The sequence below is a fragment of the Ips typographus genome, linkage group LG8 (genome assembly GCF_016097725.1).
Source record: "Ips typographus isolate SLU linkage group LG8, UJ_Ityp_2.0, whole genome shotgun sequence".
NCBI lineage: Eukaryota > Metazoa > Arthropoda > Insecta > Coleoptera > Curculionidae > Ips > Ips typographus.
In genome coordinates this window covers 4,367,943-4,391,168 of record NC_138429.1, presented here as the reverse complement: position 1 = coordinate 4,391,168, position 23,226 = coordinate 4,367,943, and the positions used below count along the sequence as shown (strand labels likewise).

The following is a 23,226-nucleotide window of genomic DNA, read 5'->3' as shown; positions in this document are numbered from 1 at the left end:
GAAATTTGCTGTGTAGCCAGTAAATTGACCATAAAAGCCAGGGACGTACAGCATTTTTTTCATAAGCAACTATTACTTAACTCAAACTGTGATAAATTCTTTTGAAAATGGAGGAAAGTCAGAAATGCAATGAAACGCCATTTCAATCAGTATTTTCGAAATTTTGGGGTTACGGCACTGAAATTTACTGTGTAATCAGTAAATTGACCACAAAATCCATGGACGTACAGCATTTTTTTCATAAACAACTGTTACTTAACTCAAACTGTGATAAATTCTTTCGAAAATGGAGGAAAGTCGGAAATGCAATGAAACACAATTTCAATCAGTATTTTCGAAATTTGGGGGTTATGGCACTGAAATTTGTTGGATAGTCAGTAAATTAACCATAAAATCCAGATACGTACTGTATTTTTTCCATAAACAAGCCTTACTGTACTGAAACAGTGATCATTACCATCAAAAATGCAAGAATGTGAGTTAGAATGAAATGAAACACAATTTCAAGCAGAATTTTTAAAATCTGGGAATTACGGTCTTAAAATTTGCTGTGTAGCAAGTAAATTAACTTTAAAATACAGTAACGTGTTGCAGGGTTTTTATAAACAATCTTTACTTCACTCTAACTGTGATAAATAGATCACAAAGGAAGGATTGTCAGTTAAATGGAAATGAAACGCCATTTCAGTTAATATTTTCGAAATCTGGGTGTTACTGCCCTGAAATTTGCTGTGTAGCCAGTAAATTGACCATAAAATCCAGGGACGTACAGCATTTTTTCCATAAACAACTATTACTTAACTCAAACTGTGATAAATTCTTTTGAAAATGAAGGAAAGTCAGAAATGCAATTAAACGCCATTTCAATCAGTATTTTCGAAATTTGGGGGTTATGGCACTGAAATTTGTTGGATAGTCAGTAAATTAACCATAAAATCCAGATACGTACTGTATTTTTTCCATAAACAAGCCTTACTGTACTGAAACAGTGATCATTACCATCAAAAATGCAAGAATGTGAGTTAGAATGAAATGAAACACAATTTCAAGCAGAATTTTTAAAATCTGGGAATTACGGTCTTAAAATTTGCTGTGTAGCAAGTAAATTAACTTTAAAATACAGTAACGTGTTGCAGGGTTTTTATAAACAATCTTTACTTCACTCTAACTGTGATAAATAGATCACAAAGGAAGGATTGTCAGTTAAATGGAAATGAAACGCCATTTCAGTTAATATTTTCGAAATCTGGGTGTTACTGCCCTGAAATTTGCTGTGTAGCCAGTAAATTGACCATAAAATCCAGGGACGTACAGCATTTTTTCCATAAACAACTATTACTTAACTCAAACTGTGATAAATTCTTTTGAAAATGAAGGAAAGTCAGAAATGCAATTAAACGCCATTTCAATCAGTATTTTCGAAATTTGGGGGTTATGGCACTGAAATTTGTTGGATAGTCAGTAAATTAACCATAAAATCCAGATACGTACTGTATTTTTTCCATAAACAAGCCTTACTGTACTGAAACGGTGACCATTACCATCAAAAATGAAAGAATGTGAGTTACAATGCCATGAAACACAATTTCAAGTAGAATTTTTGATATCTGGGAATTACGGACTTCAAATTTGTTGGGTAGCCAGTAATTTAACCTTAAAATACAGTGACAGTGATCTGATGACTATATATATTTTTAATAAAACTTGATAAATCATAATCCAAGCATGTCAAGTCAGGAGATCTTGAAGGCCAACAGTGTTGTTTTCCTCTAACATTTCAAACCGTTGATTTAAAAATAATTCAACGACAACAACACAGTTTTGATGTTTGTTTCATAAAGTTTTTATTATTATCACTTAGGTTAGACTAATCCCTTCTCCGAAAACTTTAGTCACCCCTTATGTTCTGATAAAACCAACTTACAAAGTCAAGCAGATTTGAAATTTAATAATTAGTAATTTCTAGTTTAACCCGATTCCAACAAACGTATTAAAACTTAAACTCGAGAAGATCCAGGTTGGTCTTTCGCTTATTTCGGAGCCAAGAAGTCGGGCGGATTACGACAGGGGATTGTATTAAAATTAAAGTGAACGAAGTTGGCCGGATATAGAATCCGGCTCTTCTTCCTAACAGGCGCGTGGATAAACCTAGACTTTACCGTATATGCGGAAGAGTCAAAACATCGAATTTTAATCACGTAATTACAAACTTTCCTCTCCAATTAGTCGAGGTTGCTTCTGGTTACTGAAAACGGGGAATCAAAGTCTTGCCTGACGCATAATGAGATTCTAACTGTTCCGTAATGTAATAGTTTGTATGTAGTTTCCCAGTCTGTAAACTCGATAACTTTTAGCGTGTATGCAGCCACTTTGTTGGATTATTAAATTAGCGTTTTAGATTAATTAGGATAAAGTTGTATTTTGACTGTCAGGGCAAGTTGGTATTTGTTTGCTCTGGACATAAAAGCTTGATCTCTCCAGAGAGGATTTAATAAACTGTAATCATGAATGCTGGTAATGGGTCCAGGTAATCATTAACAGTTGCTTGAATATTGCAATAAAGCCTTTGTGCCTTATGGGGGTACTAATTGACCGATTTAATATGCGCTCTATAGATTCAATGAAATGATAGTGTGTGGTTTTCACTAACCAAAAATCGGTTAATTTTTGGCGCTGGAACACAATGAAAAATTTCGGCTTATTGTTTTCCAACATTCATGACAATACAACCGAAAACGCCGAAAATACAGTTTTATTCGATTTCAGTTTTTTCTATTTGAGAGCCGGTCATTAAACATTTGTATTGTTCCCCGTCTATAAAATCCCGGAAATTCTTATTTGTACCTATATCGATGAAAATACGGTCCTACGGAACAGTTTAAATGGGCAGTTTCGATACAAAACACGTAACTTTAAAGCGCTTGAAAAACGGGCAATAAAATGTTGTCGTTCCTCTTTTCAGTCCGATCTAAATTCCTTTAAAACTTATGAGCTCTCCCTCTACGGGATTTGTTCCTGTTTTAGGTTTGTCGCTGGAAAAACACTTTTGTCCTCAATTGAATTAGGTATAAAACACTATAGAAAAGTTAAAACTCCCATGTTTAGTTTTTTCTTTTGTCTTTTTTATTATGTAAATTCTTATTATGCGTTAAAACGAGAGAAGAGTGGCTTATCAAATGATCTTAAAATTTGCTCTTTTTTAAATTTTTCATTTATTTTCACATACAAAATACGTGAAATGAATGGTTGTAACAACAATGGCTGCTCGTTGAACTTGTAATTTTGATGTAATGTTCTACTTTTTTGAGTACTGTACTGTGTGTGGGTAGTCCCACACTTGCCTATATTAAAAAATTAAGCAAAATTATCCAGTTAAAACTTACTTACTTTCTTACTTATTAGGCAAAGTTCAAAGGCTTTTTAAAGACTTCTGACAATGGTAGAAACCTTCTTGAAAGGTTTGCCAATTTCTAGAGGCTTCTGGAAATTTTTAAACAATCCCAGTAAGGTGTAAGACCCTTTTGAAGATTTCTGCCAATTGTAAAAACATTCTTACAAGGTGTACAAACCTTTCAGAAACTTTTGGCAACTTTGCAGTGTTTCTTGCTTTGGTTTTTCACATTTTTAAAGCCTCTGGCAAGTCTAAAGCAGTTTGGTCAGGAAGGTTTAAAGTTTTTTAGAAGCTTCTGGGAGTGTTAGAAACCTGCTTGCAATATTTCAAAATTTCTAGAGGCTTGTGGCAGTTTTTAAAGAATTCCTGCAAAGTGTACGATCTTTTTGCAGGGTCCTGTTAATTGTAAAAACGTTCTTACAAGGTGTACAAACCTTTCAGGAAATTTTGGCAATTTCACAGTTTCTTCCAGAAGTTTTTCACATTTTCAAAGCCTCTGGCAAGTCTAAAGCAGTTCTTGAAAAGTGTACGATCTTTAAGACACTTCTGAGAGTTTGAAAACGTTATTGTAAGGCTTTTTATAGGCATCTAGCATTGTTATAAACATTCTTGCAATGTTTACGAATTTCTAGAGGCTTCTGGCAATTTTTAATTAATTCCAGCAAGGTATTCAACCCTTTTGAAGGTTTCTGTCAGTTGTTAAAACATTCTTACAAGGTGTACAAACCTTTTAGAAACTTTTGGCAATTTTGCAGTGTTTCTTGCAGAACTGTTCCACATTTTCAGAACCCTCTGGCAAGTCTAAAGTAATTCCTGCAAGGTGTACGACCTTTAATAGGCTTCTGGCAGTTTGAAAAACTTGATTGCAAGGTTTAAGGCTTTTTAGAGGCTTCTGAAAGTGTTAGACACCTTCTTGCAATGTTTGCAAATTTCTAGAAGTTTGTGGCAGTTTTTAAAGAATTCCTAAAGAGTTTTCATGGTTTTCAGACTAGTTTCAAGTCTCCAGACTTAAAAACTCTTTCAAACAATATTTCAAGTGTCTTGACTTAAATTCGAGGATTTTTAAATTGATTATTTCCTTCCTATCAATTTTGACCAATCGCTATCAAGAATTAGTATAACAAATGTAAATTTTAAGTGGAAAAATCACTTATCAACTGTCAACTTAGCTGTTCGAAAAAATTTCACACTCCTCACAGCAACATAAAGAATAGTGTTACCCTTTCTAGCTTGAAAGTTATTGTTCTTATTAATAATTATTGTTCTTATTGTTTTAATTAAAATAAAATGTTTATTTAACTCAGGAAATAATCTTACCAAATATCCCTCGTGCATCTAATTTTTCCTGTGGAAAAATTGGAATACTCGTTTTTCCGAATTTTTCCGGAAAAATTAAATGCACTAGGGATATTACCCCCGAAAATTTACTTGGACAATTTAAATTCTGAGTCTAGAAGTCAATTATCAAAACTCTCACCGTCATTTCAATTTTTTTTGTAGTTTTTAGTCTTGAAAAAATTAAAAACTTGACTTTATTTGTCGTAGAGAGAATTTCAGGTTATTTGCAGCGTTGCCAGTCCTTTTTTTTACTAGTTTTCCATCGGATTTTTTGTGAAAAGTGTTCTCTTCCTATGACTTTTACAACACTGAAAAAGAAACATTAAATATTCATTTTCTGACCAACCAATGTTTGCAAATTTCTAGAGACTGTTTTTAAATACTTTTTGAAAGCCCTGGCAATTGTGTAAAAACATTCTTACAAGCTTTGAGAGATATTTGGCAATTTTACAATATTTCTTGCAAAGTATTCCATATCTTCAGAAGCTTCTGGCAATTTTAAAACAACTTTTGGCAGTTTGACAAATGTTCTTGCAAGGTTTTTTAGAGACAATGTTGGAATTCTTCTTGCAATGTTTGCAAATTTCTCCAGACTTACTTAAAATTATTATAGTAGCAGTAAAAAAACTGAAAAATACAATTATTGAACCAAATTGCAGTGCATTTCAACACTTTCGTTTCTGTCTTTGTAAATATGATTTTACAAATTGTTTTTAGTGGCCGTATGAAAGTTTGCACGTTTTTTTCAAGTTTTTGTTGTGTGTTGTGTGGTTTAAGACAAAATAATTTAAAATTTTCATCATTCAGCAGGACCAGTTGTTATTGTATGTGAACAACTTATTATTTAGTCCTGAGGATGACCCAAATAAAAGGGTAAAAAAAACTAAATAAAAAATTCGCATTGGCAACACTGTTGCAGTATTTTTAATGGAAGTGACAAATGACGTTACCAGAGAATCGTGATTTACCTTGCATTTATGACGTCATCCAAATTTTGTATGATATCCACTATAGTAAACAAAAGTTTACCATACAATTACAATTCCGTAATTACTTCACGCGATGGAATAGTGATGATCGGTTTAAAGTGGCTTAAACAATCAATCAGGGTAGCTCGAATAATAATCAAATTTCCCTGCGACTAATATTATTAAACAGACCCTAAGCCTGTTGGCTTTTCCACATATAGGACCATGGAGACAAACTCAAAAATTACCAGTCAAAATTACGCTCTAGCGAAATATAAATTCAAACATTCAACTAACCGTGTACAACAACAATACTATCCCGTAGAGTGTACAATTTATGCCCAACGATATTGTTATAGTTTACTGGGGAGGAATTATTCCCAACTTATGTCTGATATGGGAAAGGTTTATAAGTGTTGATGTAATACAAATTATTGTGGAAATTCTAGAGAAAAATACCTAAACTGCTCCTTCGTGTACAGTGTTGTTATATCTCGGATATATCCAATTTTATAATATAAAGAGGATTTCCTATATAATATCCAGACACACCAAAACGGGTTATATACGTGGTAGCAAGGGCATTACGGGATTACTTATTGGAAAACTGCCTTCAGCTAGCTGGTACGTGTTTAAAGTTCGACAGTGATGAGACGAACATAAGTTTCAGTTGGAAAGTTTGTTTTATATTCCACGTATGTGTCTGGTTTATTGGAGTGGCAATGAAACGGCATAGGGAGGTGAAGTCAAATAGGTTTGATTCGGGCGTAAACAGAACTGTTTGGTTCCTTTTCTGCTTTAGTTATTCTTAAAATGCTTCGTTTGGTTTGAATTCAGACTATGTCAAAATCACACAGAGTAATTTACATTCCAGCTTGATTTGTTACGATTACTGTTACTACAAACTGGATGAACTAGTCTGATTTTGGAAGAGAAGTCAATTTCGAGAAGAAACTAGCTTTTAACAGGATGGGGAAAACTTCAACACAGTGGGTATACTTTGTAATTGGCTTTTTCTTAACCAATCACAATATTGCACTGAGTCAAAGATCAATGTCATGTAAGCTTTTAAATAGCCCACTATTTTCTGGCTGTTTAAACTTTGACTGTTTTCGTTTCTCGTTTAACAGCCATCTAATTTGAGAGTAAAATATAAATCTCAATGTGAATGTAATCAAAATGACAACAAATTGCAATTAAATAGGCATCCTATTCTCTATGTAATTTAAAGTAAGACTCGACGTTTCGGGTAAACGGTGCTTTTGAAATTTAATTTGGATTTTTCTGTCGACATAAATTGAATGCATCAAAATAAGGCATTCCCGGTCTCGGTGAATGAATAAGACCCTGTCTGTAATAAACATTCTTTTGAATTCAAATTGGGACTAAAGTTTGTCTTGGTCGTTTGCCATTTCTGTTTACCAGTGTAGCAAAAAAAGGAAATATTGAAATTAATTGAGAATACTTACCGGTATGCAGGCGAATTAGGGATGATTCTTGTTATCAACACCTCGGCGGATCGATTTTCTGTGGGGTCTCCCACTGAAACCGCAATCCCGTAACCGATTCCTCGATCCGCAGTTAAGGTGACCGATAAAGTTTCTGGATGGGAAACTCCTCCAGATCCTGGACAACCGCATAAATTACTACCTACAAACAATTATATGTTGTTTAATTTTGAAAATTATGAATAATGCACATTTATTTATACTGATTTTCTTATGTTGATGGGCTTTACCAAAATTAGATATTCGTGGGTTTTTGAAGATAATAAACTTGATTTTCAACAGGTCTTTTTCTGGTATAGCCAAGTGACAACCGGAACCCGAATATCCGTATCCAAAAAAGGTATACCTAGTTAGTATCCGTAAAATCACCGGTTCTCCAGATATTTGCAATTAAGATATTGGACTCGATTTATGAGAAAATTTTGGTTAAAATAACTGCCTATTATTGTTCCAAAGTGACTCAACAGCTTCAAATTCATGTCATCATCATCATCATAGCTTCCCCGACCAATTCAACGATTCTGAATAATTTTGACTAAGTTATTTTTCACTTGCAATGAGAAATGAGCTAAATTTCCATCTTCCAAGAAGATGACAAATTGCAATCATGTATGGCACCAAATAGTTTAATTGCGAATATCTCGAAAACGGTTGATCTTAGGAATACCAACTAAGTGTACCTTTTCCGTTCAGAAAATATTGGATAACAGATACTCGGATGTCAGTTGTCATTTCGATTTACCAGAAAAAAGTTAGAGCGATTTTAAAGCAAAGTCACTATTCCTTTCCCTGACCACCTGGGGCTAACCTGGATTACCTGAAGTTCCACGGCACGACAGACTTTTGTTTGGTGACGTGTTCGACAAACCGTTTCATAACTGTTGTTGACTGTCAGTTATACCACCCACACCAGCTTAAAACTGAGAAGATTATCAAATTTGGCACCCTTAGAAACCTTATTCTAGGAAAAAACTGTGTGGTGGATCAAAAAGTGGATGGCGAGTTATTTGAGAAAGTGCATTAAACAAAATTTCTTTGACCACCAGTATTTCTGTTTCCGTTAACTTTTCATCTAAGGAAGTTGTGCTAAATTGTATTATTTTGACCCTTATACCCAAAAATTGAGGACTACTGACTGATTGAGTTATTTAAAACCAAAGTTCAGATAATATAATATCACCACCAATAAAATACAAAATGGAAGCAGAATCTCAATGGTTTTCCTACATTTAGTGTTATTTTTACAGCTTGTGGAACTGAGCTCGTTGACTTATTGTATTCATTGTATCTAAACCACTTAAACAGCAGTGTGTACGAGGTAGGCGAAATGACGCTCTTTTCATACCAACAAGCCCCAGTAATAAGTAATAAAAGTGCGAAATGGCCAATTTCGTTGTGGAGCATGTCTGATTCGCGCCGTTAAATGGATAAATGCCTTGCAGCTTTAATACCGAATATATTATGGACAAAATAAATAGCTGCCGTATAAAATTGGCCATTATCAGGTGGTCCCGGTGCTCTCGTGTATAGTTTCGGCTTCAGTTAACGATTTTAGTAGCTTAATTATGGATAGCTTTGTTCCGCTAATCCTTTCAGGATGATTTTGGTAATAACGTTCGCCAAAGTGGGAGTATCAGTCTTTCAGGCCCGCTTAACGGTCCTTTTCATCAAATGATGGATTATACCGACTTTCAATGTTTTTTGCCTTTAATTTGTTATCTACAGATTAAATTTAATTTAAATTCTGACTATAGTACGTATTTAGTATAATTATTTCTGGGACATCTTGTATCCACTCTACATGGTGGTCAAATGGAGATTTTTCTGGATTAAATTAAATTACCCTAGAATTGTCAAAATAACCGAGTTATAACACTACTAACTTGGAAATTGTCGAATTTAGCTTTCAGTTTAGGTTAATCTGTTTTTACTATTAAATACTAGTAGAGTATGTTGTTAGGCATTTTTATAATATACAAGGTGGTGAAAACATATTAGTTATCCCTTGAAATTTAACAGAGAGATTTTTGATAATAGTAGGTGTTTTTCCAAAAAAAGGACACCTAGACTAAGTAGTAATTTGACTGTCACAGATCATGTGTAAAATGTCATAGTAAAATTAAAACCTAGTTTAAGGTGTCCTTAAATATGTCGGTGTAATCGGCCCTTAAAGTACTGCACAGTGGTCTGAAGTCTTCAACTCAGTAACTGTCAAAATAATGAACATAATACACATTAGCAACGACATGCATTTAGAATTTTCCACGCAATAGCGCCCTAAACGGAAAAATTTACTATAATAGAGAAGTTAAGGAACTCCAGGAACTATACAGTGGTCAAAAGTTGAACTCTGTAACTGTTAAAATAACGAAACTATGAGCTGCTTAATTTGACACTACCAACCTGACATGCGTTTAGCGTTTTCCACGCCAATTGTATTAATGTATTTTTAATTTGTGCACTGTGTAAAAACAAAAAAAAAACATTTTTTAAAGGTATTTTATCTAAGTGTTATGTATTAACGGACTCAAATAAACAGCCTGCTCTAATGATGCAAAAATAAATTTTGCAAAACGTTTGCTAAACTGTTAAGTTTGATTCCAAAAAACTGGAAGAGGATCAAAAGAAATAAAGATCGTAAACCCCAAATAATTAAGTAAATTTAAAATACATAGTTGAAAACCACGTTTTCCTTTCAATCGTAAAAATAATGGTCACGTAGCCTTTATAATAACAATTTGATCTTAAATATGGTCACGTGACTGCAAGGATGCTATTTTAACTGTAAGAAGTGTCAAAAGATTCTATTAGACGATTGAAAATTCGTGACCTTCATAACTGAATTTGATAATTAAAAACTATGACGTCGACCATTTTTAGGCCTCAATTTAATCGTAAAACTGGTAACGTGACCTTAAGGATGCTATTTTAACATTAAAAATAGTCACGTAACTTTTAGAAATACATTTCAATCGCAAGAATAGTCACATGACTGCAAGGATAGTACTTTAACTTTAAGTGAACTGCAAATTTCCATTTGGCGCTTGAAAAGAGTCACGTGACCTTTGTAGAGGAATTTGATAGTTAAAAACAATCACTTGATTTTCACAAATTGTTTCAATCGTAAAAATGGTCAAGTGATCTCCAAACACAACATTTTTACCTTAAATATGGTCAGGTGATTGCAAGGATTACTAGTTTAACTTTGTAAAAAAACAAGGTCACGTGACCTTCACGATTCCATTAGACGTTTTAAACGTGACATGACCTGCAGAAATTTTTTCCAGTCGTAAAAATGACAACGTTACTTTCAGAGCAAAACTGAGCTTAATTAAGTTAATGATACTGTTTTAACGATATTACAAAATTCCCAACCTTCATCGATGTATAGACTACAGTGTTCTGATTTTAAATAGTTTTTACTAACCTGCCTCTTATTTAATTTGTATTTCACTTAAAACAAAACAATTATTGTAAAATGCTTTTAAATGAAGAATCCTATTTACTGTCGCGAGTTTATTTCAATTCGTTTTTCTTGCGATGAAAATGGTAGCCGGAATTGTTCAGCATTTTTCATCCCGAACAAAAAAATGGAAAATTAAATTATCCGACTGCGTTGGGTACTAATGCTTAACACCCTCTTAAAGAAATTTCAGGCTGGAAATTTATTTCTCTCAGCCGTTTGCCGGAAAGTAGTATAAGAGTTATTTATGTCTTTTCCTACGGTTTTGAGTCGCGCTAAACAAACAAATTGGCCCATTACAATTCGAACGTGCCCATATCGTCCTGTATCTGTGATAAATCTGGTAGCGTCTGTTATTCGGCAACATTTTTGCTTTAAATAAGAAACGGAAGTTGGGGGGAAATGGGCCTTTTTTGTTTGCATAATATACGTTTTACGCTCCCGGTACACGAGGGTGTCCATTTAGAAATGATACCCTTTAACCGATGTATGTTTTTCGTTTCTTTCCACTTTCTAAATGTAGAATTTACTATACCCAAAAGGGGAAAATACATTTGCATGCAACTCTCCCAACTTTGCCTATTAACTGATTATGTTTGATTCAAAGTTGTTTCATAATTGAATAGCTTGGTATAGTGCAAAGCCAAAGTTTAGATTCACGACACAACACCTAATCAGGAGGGGATTTGTTTCTCCTTAACTAATTTTCCAACTTTAGGAATTGAGAAACTGTTTATATCACTCCCCTGTTTCACAGTTAATATTACAAATAACTTACCACAATCACTATCAAAAGATTTATTGATAGTACTCTGTCTGTTATTGCGATTAATCCGGCTCGTTCTTGACTTTCGGCTATTCAAAGTACTGTACCCGGTTACACTGGCACTACTGCCAGAAAATTGACCTGAAAACCCAAAACCAAATCGTCAGAACAACAAATCTGAATAAAAAGCACAGTTTACACGATGCAAGAATAAACATGTCCCTACGGTCTTTCCAAACAAAATAGGGTATGCAAACGAAAATGCGAATTTCAGCGAGAATCAGGTAAATATTGAAGGGACAACACTGCAGTTTTGTTTTTCCTTCACGGTCTCCTTTTTCTGTAAAGTGTTTGCTCTTTGAAAATCGACGTTTGCTTTAAAGCCGGAGAGAGAAACTATTAAACCTTGGATTAGTTTCTGTTCAATATTTTAAACTGTTTTTCTAAGAATAGTTTATAGCATTTAATAATTAAAAGTTTAAGTTAGGATACTTAACAGCTTCAAGCTTATTTTGTTAGGTGTTTTTGCTTAAATGTGATAAAATTTTGAAGAAAAGCAAAAATATTTCAATTTGATCATATTTTAAGATTTTTAGCACATTTTTAAAGAGTAAAAAATTCTAATTTTTCAACTCAATATTATAATATAAAACTGATATACCAGGTTACAAAAATTGTATAATAAAAACAGCGTTGTTTGTTATCAAAACTTGTGTATCTACAGGGTGATTGATTGAATTTTGACCACCCCCTTGCTTCATTAATTTTGATTTTAGGAAAAAAACGTTAAATACAAAACTAGTATTTATTTAGGTCCACTACTCTTTGATAAACAGTTATTATACAGAATGTCCCAAATTTGAGTAAAAAACCAAACTTATGTTTTTTTTTTAAATACAATGACCACTTCACCCCCTTAACTTCCTTATTTTGGATTTTAGTAAAAAAAAAGTTATTATACAGGGTGTCGATATGCTATATTAAAGAAGTTAAGGGTCAAAATCACCCTGTACTATTATATTATGCTAATTTTTAGTGCAGTGTTTTGTTTTTGAGTAGTCATCTTTAATTAATAGTAAAATACATCGTTTAAGTTATTTGGTGTATAGATTTGAAGTAATTTGAGCTATTTTTGTGAGGTACTTTGAAGTATTACAAGACATTTTAAAATTCGAGAAGACATTCCAAATTATGAAATTCCGAAAATAGAAACTTTAAAGCGCTCAAATACATCTTTCCTGGAATATACTAATTTTTTGACACTTTCTGTTTATTCTATATTTTTTAATCAATAATTTTGTAACTCTGTATTTATTATTTGTGGATTTAACTTCTCCCAGCTCCAAAAAAAAAAACACCTTGTATATAATATAATACTTTCACCTATAAAAATGATGGAAATTGCTGCCTTAATAAACCGCTAAACTTGCTCAATTTTCTACATTTTTAAGTAGGCAAATTCAAATATTTAGGACAATTTTTCTTAAATACAGTTCTTTATCAAATTATGAAACTTATTTAAAATGATACTTGTTTCACAAAGAGGTCAACTCATCTTCAACTGCTTCTGATTGCATTAAAATTTGCTTTATTAAAACGGCTGGAAGAAAACAGTATTAAACCGTACTTTTTCTAATTAAAAAGTTTAACGGAGACTGCAAAAAATTTAATTTTGACGAAGAAAATAGCTATTTTACTTAGTTCAGTTAGAAACGAAAATATGGGCAATTTTATTCCGTAACTTTGTTATTAGACTTTAAGAAAATATAAATAGTTATTTATTTGGAAATGGTATTGTAAGTCATTTTAACCACACTTAAACGTTCATGGGTTTTAAAGATTTAATTTGAAATAAAATTCACGCAAGATATTTTTCCTTCGTTATCTGAAATTCATTTCGAACCGATTTGATCTAATATTTTTTGCTTGCTAGTTTTAAAATTCTGCTCAAATTTTCCACGACATCCACGATGAAAATTCCAATATACATGAAAGCGAATAGACCGGAAAGTATGCGGATAATCATAGTCCTTATTCCGGTTAGGCCGCTATAGAAACTTAACGGTTATCGTTCCTTATCTGTATTCATTTCCCGTCTGTCCAGATCCGGGAGGACGTGTTACGTGTACTTTCGTGTTAATCTTGTCCCCTATTTTTCCACAATCGATTTTTTTCGAATCGAATTTGCATATTATTTTATGCCGACGTCAATCATCTAGTCTGGACATTTTCCCCGCTTTCTAGAGCAAACTTAATATATCTTCCGGGACTAGATTGCAGATATTTTATGACTATAGCAAAATTTTGCGTGATAGGTAATTTTCTATACATACCGCTAATAGCATACTGACTTCTGCTTTGAGCTCTTTGAATTGCGGTGTAGGGAAGAACTTGAAGTTTGGTGGCCCTTCGAAGAAGTTTTTCAGCGTCCGTAGGGCTGCCTGACCAATTATCCAAATGCAGATTATCAATAGCCAAAAGTTGATCTCCTATCAACAACAAAACCGGTTTTGGTGCGTTTCTTGCTGTATTTCGGTAACTTACCGACTGATAATGCCCCACATCGATCAGCTGTACTAGCTGGCAGTACCCTTTCCACATAAAAGCCGGCGGTCATAATGTCGTTTTGCGAAGATTTTGACTCTAAAATGGGATTTGAGTTGGATAGCACCAGACCAAAATCTTCTTCACTTTGTCTGAAAAAAAAGTAGAACATATTTCATCAAAAACCAACAGTATATTATCTCCAAGATTGAAGAAATATACTCTACTAATGGCAGTGAGATTCGAGCAGAAACAAACCGCAAATAAGACAAGTTTTGATGGAATACACAACAATTTTTCCAGAAATTCCATGTATTGAGCCAGTTTTTCCTAAATATTGTAATATTAGTAAAATTCAATTTAAACGCATTTTTGTAAAGATCCAATACTAACGTCATAAAAAATAGTTATAATAGCTTTATTCGGGTTCATGATTCTGAACCGTTCAGGAACTGATTTGAGCCATCTGCATGGATGAGATAAGTGTTGCTGTGTACTGATTTACAGCACTATATACAAATTGTCGTGCAAATGGTTCAAGCCCATATTTGAAACGAACGAGAATTTTACTGTGGATAAATAGTATATTATTCCACGAGCATGAACACGAGCTAAAAGTAAGTTGTAAGTCACGTTTAAAGGCAGAACTATAACTGTCTCATAAAGCTTTTGTTTGTATTTTGACGTTTGTCATATTTAAAAATAGACGAAAATTAAGTCAGAAAATGCTTGATAAAGATATAAAATGCATTTAACCAAAATCACACTGATTTCGTTTTGTACCTCTATAGGATTGAATTTGACAGTTTTCCGGTTTAGAGCATAACAAAATACAGAGCTGTAACCTCTAACTAACTGCCAAATGTCATAACACTCATAACTGTCAAAATAAAACTATAAAATACGTTTGATACTGTCTATACCGATTTTAAGAGTGTTTTGTGGTTTTACAGCTTTATGGAGAACGTTTTGACGGTTGTCATATTTAAAAATTGACTAAAATAAAGTCAGAATCAAACAACCAAATGTTAAAAATGTCAAAAATGCTTGATGAAAGTATAAAATGCATTCATCCAAAGTCAAACTGATTTTGTTACTTTTTTAAGTAAGTTCCGTTGTTTTGCTTCTCCATGGAATTGAATTTGACAGTCATCGGGTGTACAGAACAGAAAACAGAGCTGTAATTGCCAACTAAATGTTATAACTGTCAAAATATAACGTAATAATGTAGTAGAAAAGAAAATCAAGGTTTAGGAACAATATTAATTTTAAACCTATTGCACTGGTTACGTCACTCCATGTTACTTTGATTTTTGCTATATGTCGGTGGCGTCCGCGAGTGGACCGAACCAGTGAGTAATCACTTATTACTCACGGGTAGATAATGAGTGTTATCTATTCAAAAGTAGTGAGTAATTGATATTTTATTAAACAGTGGTAGAAAATAGTTATTTTTATAAAATTGTGCCACCTTTTGAATATTTGCTGTGCTTTTGTCATCAAACAAGTCGATTTTATGCAAAAAACAAGAAAAAAAAAGAACTTTTTGCACTAAAAATTATTAAAAAGTGTATTTTTTGGCACTATTTTATAAAAAAGCATTTATTCTACTCTTCCTGTGTATAGTCCAATACAGGGTGCCACAAATTCGTGTGTAAGTATGGGATTCTTGAATTTGTTTACTAGAAACATTACAGAAGTTTTTCGCTTAAAATTTGGTTCTTAAAACGATAGTTTTAGGATTCAATCATACAAATTACAATTTTGTTGCTTAAATTTACTGGAATAACCTTTCTGATAATTTTCTAGAAGATTTCCTTTCGAAATTTGGCCTAAAAAAGCAAATTTTTACATTGACAAAGTCAACTTTAAGATCTTATAAATGTATGTCAATTTAGTTGCTGCCGATTACTAAAATAATCGCCCTTAAAATACTCCAGCAGTTGACGAAGAAGGAGTTCCAGAATTTTAGTAATCTACCGATTTTACAAGCGTCAATTTAAAAACTCAATTTTTGGTAGATAGAGGGGTTAATCTTAGGGGGATATTTTAAAATGTTTTTAGAGCATTTTTGCAATATTCTAAGGAAGGTGATTGTAAGTGTTCTATATTTTGATCACCTGTCAACCTCACTAATCAGACGTTATTTTTACCAACCTTTGAAGTATTAAAACTATACAGAGTGTCCGGTAAATGGGTTAAAATACTTTGACAGTAATTTTCCAAATTAAGAATTCCATTATTGGGTTTTTTTAATGTTTGATAACGGTTTAAAAATGTTTACTTTTTACCCAAAAAACAACAAATACTTACCTATCGATTTCAACTAAAAGTGGCCCACTGGCATATTTAACAGACTCCATAACACTAACATCGTACTCAATTGTTAAGGTCGACACGGCAAGACCGTGGGGACTGCAATTGCCGACGTCTCGGAGGATTTGTTGCGCCTCCATCAGGGTCTTGTTGACAAGAGAACATCGGTCGACTTTCAGCAAACGATCACCAACTCTAATCAATCCACTCCTAAAAAAAAAACCAAATTTTAGTAATAAAACGAGCAAAAATATCAATCATCAAAGTGGCCTCAAAATAGAGATGTCAGGCTACATTTCTCAGTTCTTTTTCAATATTTTCTTATTCGGTTTGCATCAGCATGCCAGTCGTGTAATTTATTTTCGGTTCTTGTAGGATGAAGAAGTATTTTTCCGATCCGCTCGCTTTTCAAAGCATATTAAGAACGCCGACGAAAGAGATATGTACGACGATTAGGCCTTATTAAATTTTACTTTTCGTTATTAAGCTTTTTGCTTGTCAGTTTATAAAGTTTTTGGTTACACGTCGGGTTCAGTGAATGAATAATGACGTGATTGCCTCTTTTTAGAAGAAATTTCAACATAAATCAGGAAAATACAGTACAATGTCATTCCAAAACATTTATTGATCTGTTAAAGATAAAATAAAACATTTTGATCAAATTTGTAACAAGCACTTAGGCAATTAATACTCATTATGTGATGTTAATGGCGTTTGTCAAAATTGTCCAGTGGCATGAATACAGGAAACCTTATTTTCTACGTCACTGGATATTTTTAAAAAATCACAGTTTTTTTTTAAATTTTCTTGTTCAAGTTGAAAACAAAAGTATCTCTTATCAAATTTTCATTTGAATCTTCGTTTTCGAGATAATTGAGTTATTACGTTCAAGGACCCAAAACCAACCCATCCCAATTTTAAAAAGCTTTGTAGTCTAGAAAATTAACATAGAAACCAATAAACTGACTTTAAAACAGTAAAAATTTACTTGAATAGCTTAAAAATTGTCTTTGGTTAAACTGAAAGACTTTAGTTTTTAAAATTGACTTGGACACTGTGAAGGTTGGCTTGGGAGGCTTAAAAACTGTCTTTGTAGTCAGTCGTCATAGTTTTCAAATAAATTGAAAGACTTTGGTATTGAAAATTGAGACTTGTAGACATTTCAAAACTAATTTTTCTAGAATTTGAATTGAATATTGGCTTGGACAACAAAAAGTGACATTAGAAGCTTAAAATTTACATTAGAAGTAAGTTTTCATAATTTTAAGACAAATTTCAATATTTTAGCCTTGAAAATAGTCTTAAATCCTGGATATCGATATTAGGTTCATGAAAATTGACTTGGAGACTAACTTTTCAAGTTTTTTTACTTTCAGACACTTCAGTAAGAGAAGAAAAACATTTTTGGCACTTAATGCTACGGCAAAGTCTTGAAAACTAATTTTTAAAAATGAATTAGTCCGAAAATTTAATGTGAACTTTTGCCAGTGTTTAATTGGATTCTAGACTTGTTTTAGTTCAGGAAATTGAGTTATACAGCAATTAAAGTCGTGAAAATAGACTTTTGGACTCTCTTTAGTTGTAATAAAGTAATTTCTAGCCTTAAAAGTAAACTTTGAGACTATTTTTAGTATTAAAAAATGTGTTTTATGCGGAACAATCTTTGACTTTGCTTTATTCACAAATTTATGTATTTTCAACAAGTTTTCATTAGTACCAATCTTAGAAATATGGTTCGTACCGTTTAATCCAATACAACAGTTTGTTAGTGCATTTCTTAGATATTGGAAATTTCTGAGGTTTTAAATCGGAGAAAACCCTTTCTATTTGTAGTATGTGTTTCCGTTTTAATATGAGAAAAATATTGCTTTTTTTACTAACTTTGGAAGTTATAGTCTATTATTTTGCTCTAATACTTTGCTCTATGTTCTAGGTAAAGAGTGTTGCTCAGAAAGTCATAATTATTAATTTCAGTTGTTCCTCCTTGTTTCTACAATTCAAAATTCCCAATTTGTGATTCATTAAAAAATTAATTAATTCAAAACTATAAATTACATATTGTAATTTGAACAATTGGAAAATTATTCAATATAATATTTGTTTATGAATGAGGGTTAATAATTGTTAAGTAACGTTTATAAGAAGAAAGTAAACTTTATTATAAATACTTTTGTCAATAGAAAGTTGCATTTATATTACTACTAATATAATATACAGGGGGTTAAAATCTGAAAAAGGTCAAACAATAAGGAGTATTGAAAACAATTTTCGGTTGAGTTGTGTTTTTGATCACACTGTATTTTAGCGCAAACTATTAGCATTGAACTAATTCAGACAATTTTATGCCTGCCAATAAAACTTTGAGCTTCCGAATCCATTATGCAGCAATTTGGATAATCGAAACGTAATTTGTAATAACGTTCAATGCTATAATTGTTATTACTATCAATGATAATTACTGTAAAATTACTTCTATTTCATCAAACCTGATAATTAAAAAACACATTTTAGTGGTAGTAATAATAGCTACCAGTCACACTTTACTTTTCATTCCTTTTTGATATCTTTACGATTCATTTCTATACGAAAACCTGTTCGCTGATTAAATTTTCTTTGACATGGGATGGTTTTTCACGTAAACAGTTTTCAAGTAACGTGTTCCGATAATTACAACGGAATTGGATTAAAAGCAGTCAAAACCCTCTTAAATTAAACCGCCTATCTGACAATTGGTGGGCTTTTCGCCCCTTAAACTCCACGAAAAAGAATTAAAAAAGTTTTCCTTTTAAAAACCAACTACAGACTTGGAGGAAAAAGCCGTTCCCTTGTTTCCTTTCAATGCGTCACTGAGATCCCGTAGTAATAAAAATAACCCGAACTAAATCAGTTGTTTATTGGGTCTGGGGAAACTTTATTCAGTTCATCGGGGAGTTTCATTAAGGTTAAATAAAAAAGTTTCCTGCCAATCTGGGGAGTAGTTATTCCCTAATGAAGTCACTGGGAACGGAAACTTCAACACAAAAATCAGCAAAAATTTGTGCTTGTCTGTTCTTAATATATTATTTAAATGGGGCAATTCTTACCGGTGTGCCGGTCCATTAGGCCTGACATGCGTAATAACCAAAGGGCGACTGAGGTGGGGGTGGTCGGGGGCGTAACCTCCCCTCAAGGTAATTCCTAAAGAACCATCGATTCTTTCTACTGGTACCTCCGTAATGTGTGACGTTACACATAAAGAATTTTGAGAAGCTGCAATAAATTATAAATTAGGTTAACTAGGGATGTTTTGTCAAGATTGTCATTTTATTTCATTAAAATTGCTTAATTTTATAGTGTTTTTTTAAGCTGTTTCAAATGGTGTATTTAAAAAATTGAAAAATTCTATATTTTGCACTTTTTTAATTTTTGGTTTGCACCATATTAGAATATAATAGTGTGTATTCTGGCAGACGTGCAACCCTTACCCAAAACGCAAAGAAAATTAATAACAAATTAATTTATGTACGAGATCCCAATTCTATGATACAAGAAAAAATACAGAATTATCATACTATTGCATAAAATACAGGAAGATTGTAAATAATACATTATTAACATAAATAACATTCTCTGATCACGTGATTGCTTACCGTAACTAGGTAGAGAGTATTCCAGTTCCATCACAGTGTTGCCATCTATACTGTCCAGTAGGCTGGACACTTCGTCGGGACGCATGTGCGACGTTGATATGCCGTTGACGCTTAGCAGCCTATCGCAGGGCGCTAATTGGTCCGAACTCATCGCGCAACTGTCCGGCCTCAAGCCGGCTATCATGGGACATTGATCCGTGTCTGATATACCTGAAACATGGACAATAAACATTATTTAATATATCTGTGGTTGGACGGCATAATTCTGAAAAAAGGCAGCGTTGCCAAAGTCATAAATAACAAGGAAAAATATGGACAAATAAGTTCCATAGGAAGATATACATAGATATTTCCGGAGATGATTCCAGCAATCCTGAGTGTGATTTGAGTAAGAGTTTTGTCAATGGAAAAAGTTTTATTAGAAGTTATTATACCGGACGTCCCATTAAACAATACTGTTTTTGTGTCAAAATTTTACTTTTGACGTTAGTTTTATAAAAAGGCAGTGTTGCAAAATCGCTAATGTTAAAAATATGTGTATTTTTTCTGTCCTATCTGTCTTTATTAATTATTTAATAGCTCAGTTATTCGTGTTTTTACTTTAAATATTATTAGAGTAATCAAAAGAGAATTTGAAGGTCTACAAGTTGATATAATGCATCACACTGTCACAGTCAAAAAACTCAAGTTTCGAACAATTAAATTATAAACTATACAATTCAAGCTAAATTTAGTTCAATTTGTATTTTTTCATTGGATAACCTAATAATTATTTATAATTTTCACATTACACAGGCATACAAATTTCAAAACTATCCACAGGAAATCAATGACTTGACAATGATTTTGAAGAAAATGCCAAAGGAATTAAATAATTTTAGGAGAATTTAAGAGAATGATGAAGAAAAAACTAATAAAAGCACATTAAAAGCAACAATTCAGTCAATAGACTATTCGTAAGTTATAAAATGTCCAGTAAATGTGTTTCTTGGAGGAACTACACAGTAAAGAGGCTCTAACAGCTCCACGGAGCCAAATTTGACAGTTCTGACAAAGAATACTGTTCTTAGGTCACGTGACAGTCAAAATCATAACTGTCAAAACTCACTCACCAGTGACCTGAATGTATAACATGTCAAATAGATGTGTTTCTTTGAGGAATTGCACTGTAAGTTGTGTTTACAGCTCCATGGAATCAAATTTGTCACATTCCCTATGAAAAGCTTTGGTATTTCTGACAAATAACCGTATTTATACAGACTAAATTTGTATTCAATGTTTATGGTAAATTTCTAAATTACTCCTTTTTCTCTATCAACACCAGTTTATGGAACTAGGGACAATTTGGAAGGTTTGCATCATTTGGGAAACCGAGTGCAGTTTTGCTAAGTTGGTACACCTTACTGGTGTTAGTAATGTCAAAATTATCAAAAAACACTACTAGTAAATTAAGTTTACAGTACCTACTCTTTTAAGTAAAGTTTTGAGAAAATGATGTTAAGGACCGTGGAGAGTGCTGGGTTTAGTTTTTTGTGTTTTTCAAACAATGAAGAAGTGACAACATCGCAATTTATTGCCAACTTTATTTAACGCGTTAATTTTTGTTGCTACGACTTTTGTTTTGTTTAACTCACTTAGTCCGACTTTGGCTAAAGAAAAACCAGTATTTTTTCTATTTTAAGTGCACCAAAAACTGGCCGAGTACATTAATTTACGGACAAAAAAACCTCTCTATTTGCAACACAAAGGCATTTCATTATCCCACGCTACCCATTGTCCCCACCACTTAAGTCTCCTTAAATTGCGTTCGTTGACTGCTCACAACGGTCCGAGAATGACCTAAAAAAAGCGAACTTCCTAACTGCGGGAATGAGCCTCAAAATATCTCCATTCTCTCGAGGACAATAATCTAAATTCCCGGAAATTTTGCAGCTTTCCCGAGCGCCAATTGGAGGAATCCGGGGATTTCCCTTAGACGGTCGTCACTAAATATAAAAAATAAACGTCGGTTTATCTCGACCGTCAAGGAAAAGCCAGAAAACAGCTAATGGACCGCAAATCCTTGCGGGGAAAGCCCTTTTCGTCTTTTCTCTTATTTAAATTTTCCATGTTGAAGGGCGGTTTGATTGGGAGTGACAGGCTGTTTGAGGTTCGGAGATAAAAGTCGGATTTAAACAAATGTGCGTCATATACTCACAAGTTATGAACAGCACTTTAGTTTTTATCTGAAAAATTACATGGTTGCCACAGTGTAATTTCATAAAAAAACAGTTGTTTTAATTATCAAGCCTATTAGTTGTGAAACTTTCTAATTATTGGCTAGATTTACTTTGCCATAATTTTTTAGTCCTTATCCTTATTGTATTTGACACTTTTTGAGTCTTCATCCATAATTTTGTCAATTTTACTTGAAATAGATGCATGAGTTGTTTGAAAAACTAGCGAATTTTAAAACATATCATTTTATTAGCGTTATAGACAACAAAATACTTAATTTATTTGTTATAAATGAGTACGTTTACTTCATCAGCAGCTGACCTATAGAAATTACAATAAATTATTTTTTTCTAATCATAATTCAACAGATTTTAAAAATAGTTTTCCGCATTTAAAACGAAAATGGTTGGATTTATGTTAAATTGAAATTTTAGTTATTTTTGATATGCCTATGTTTTTGAGGAAATTTATTACAACTTCAAATTTTTTAAAAATTTGACTATACTGGATAGTCCAGTTTTAAGTGTTTCGGTGTGTCTGACAATAAAGTCTACTTGGGTTATGATATTTTTTACTTTAAAATTATTCAAAAAGATTAAAATTTGGTTATCTGGGACGTTTACGAATTAATTTTTAACTCTGAAAATAGTAAAAAAGAACAGGATTTTTGGACTAATTTTTACTGGCAATTTTTTTGACTAGGTAAAGTAAAACTGATTATTCAACACATTTGTACTGAATAATCTAAAAACTTGTTATTTACAACAGTCCAAAATCAAGACAAAGATTGTTGCGCATTAAACTTATTTTTTACTACCAAAAATAGTCTAAAAGATTACTTTTGAGGCTAGAAATGACTTTACTAAGACTAAAGAAAGTCAAAATGTGTATTTTTAGGACTTTAAGTGGTGTGCAACTCAATTTTCTGGATTAAAACAAGTCTAGAATTCAATTAAACACTGGTAACAGTCCAAATTGAAATTTCCTACTAATTCAATTGTAAAAATTAGTGTTTAAGACTGATATCCTAGCATTTAATGCCAACATTTCTTATTTTCATCACTGAAGAGTTTGAAACTTAACTTT

At 32.6% G+C, this 23,226-nt stretch overlaps 1 protein-coding gene across 8 annotated transcripts in view; it reads right to left on the bottom strand.

Moving 5' to 3' along the window:
• The window catches only part of Grip (Glutamate receptor interacting protein), a 121,662-nt gene that overhangs the window by 9,733 nt on the left and 88,703 nt on the right, over positions 1-23,226 (bottom strand). For 6 of the 8 annotated variants that reach the window (XM_081984989.1, XM_081984994.1, XM_081984993.1 and 3 more), the window contains 7 exons: positions 19,924-20,133; positions 19,378-19,543; positions 16,292-16,504; positions 13,979-14,130; positions 13,768-13,923; positions 11,447-11,575; positions 7,167-7,347 (listed from right to left, as the gene is read on the bottom strand). In XM_081984989.1, coding sequence (XP_081841115.1) covers positions 7,167-7,347; positions 11,447-11,575; positions 13,768-13,923; positions 13,979-14,130; positions 16,292-16,504; positions 19,378-19,543; positions 19,924-20,133 — 1,207 coding nt within the window. The remainder of the gene's footprint in view (positions 1-7,166; positions 7,348-11,446; positions 11,576-13,767; positions 13,924-13,978; positions 14,131-16,291; positions 16,505-19,377; positions 19,544-19,923; positions 20,134-23,226) is intronic. The other 2 variants (XM_081984990.1, XM_081984995.1) reach the window with 2 other exon arrangements.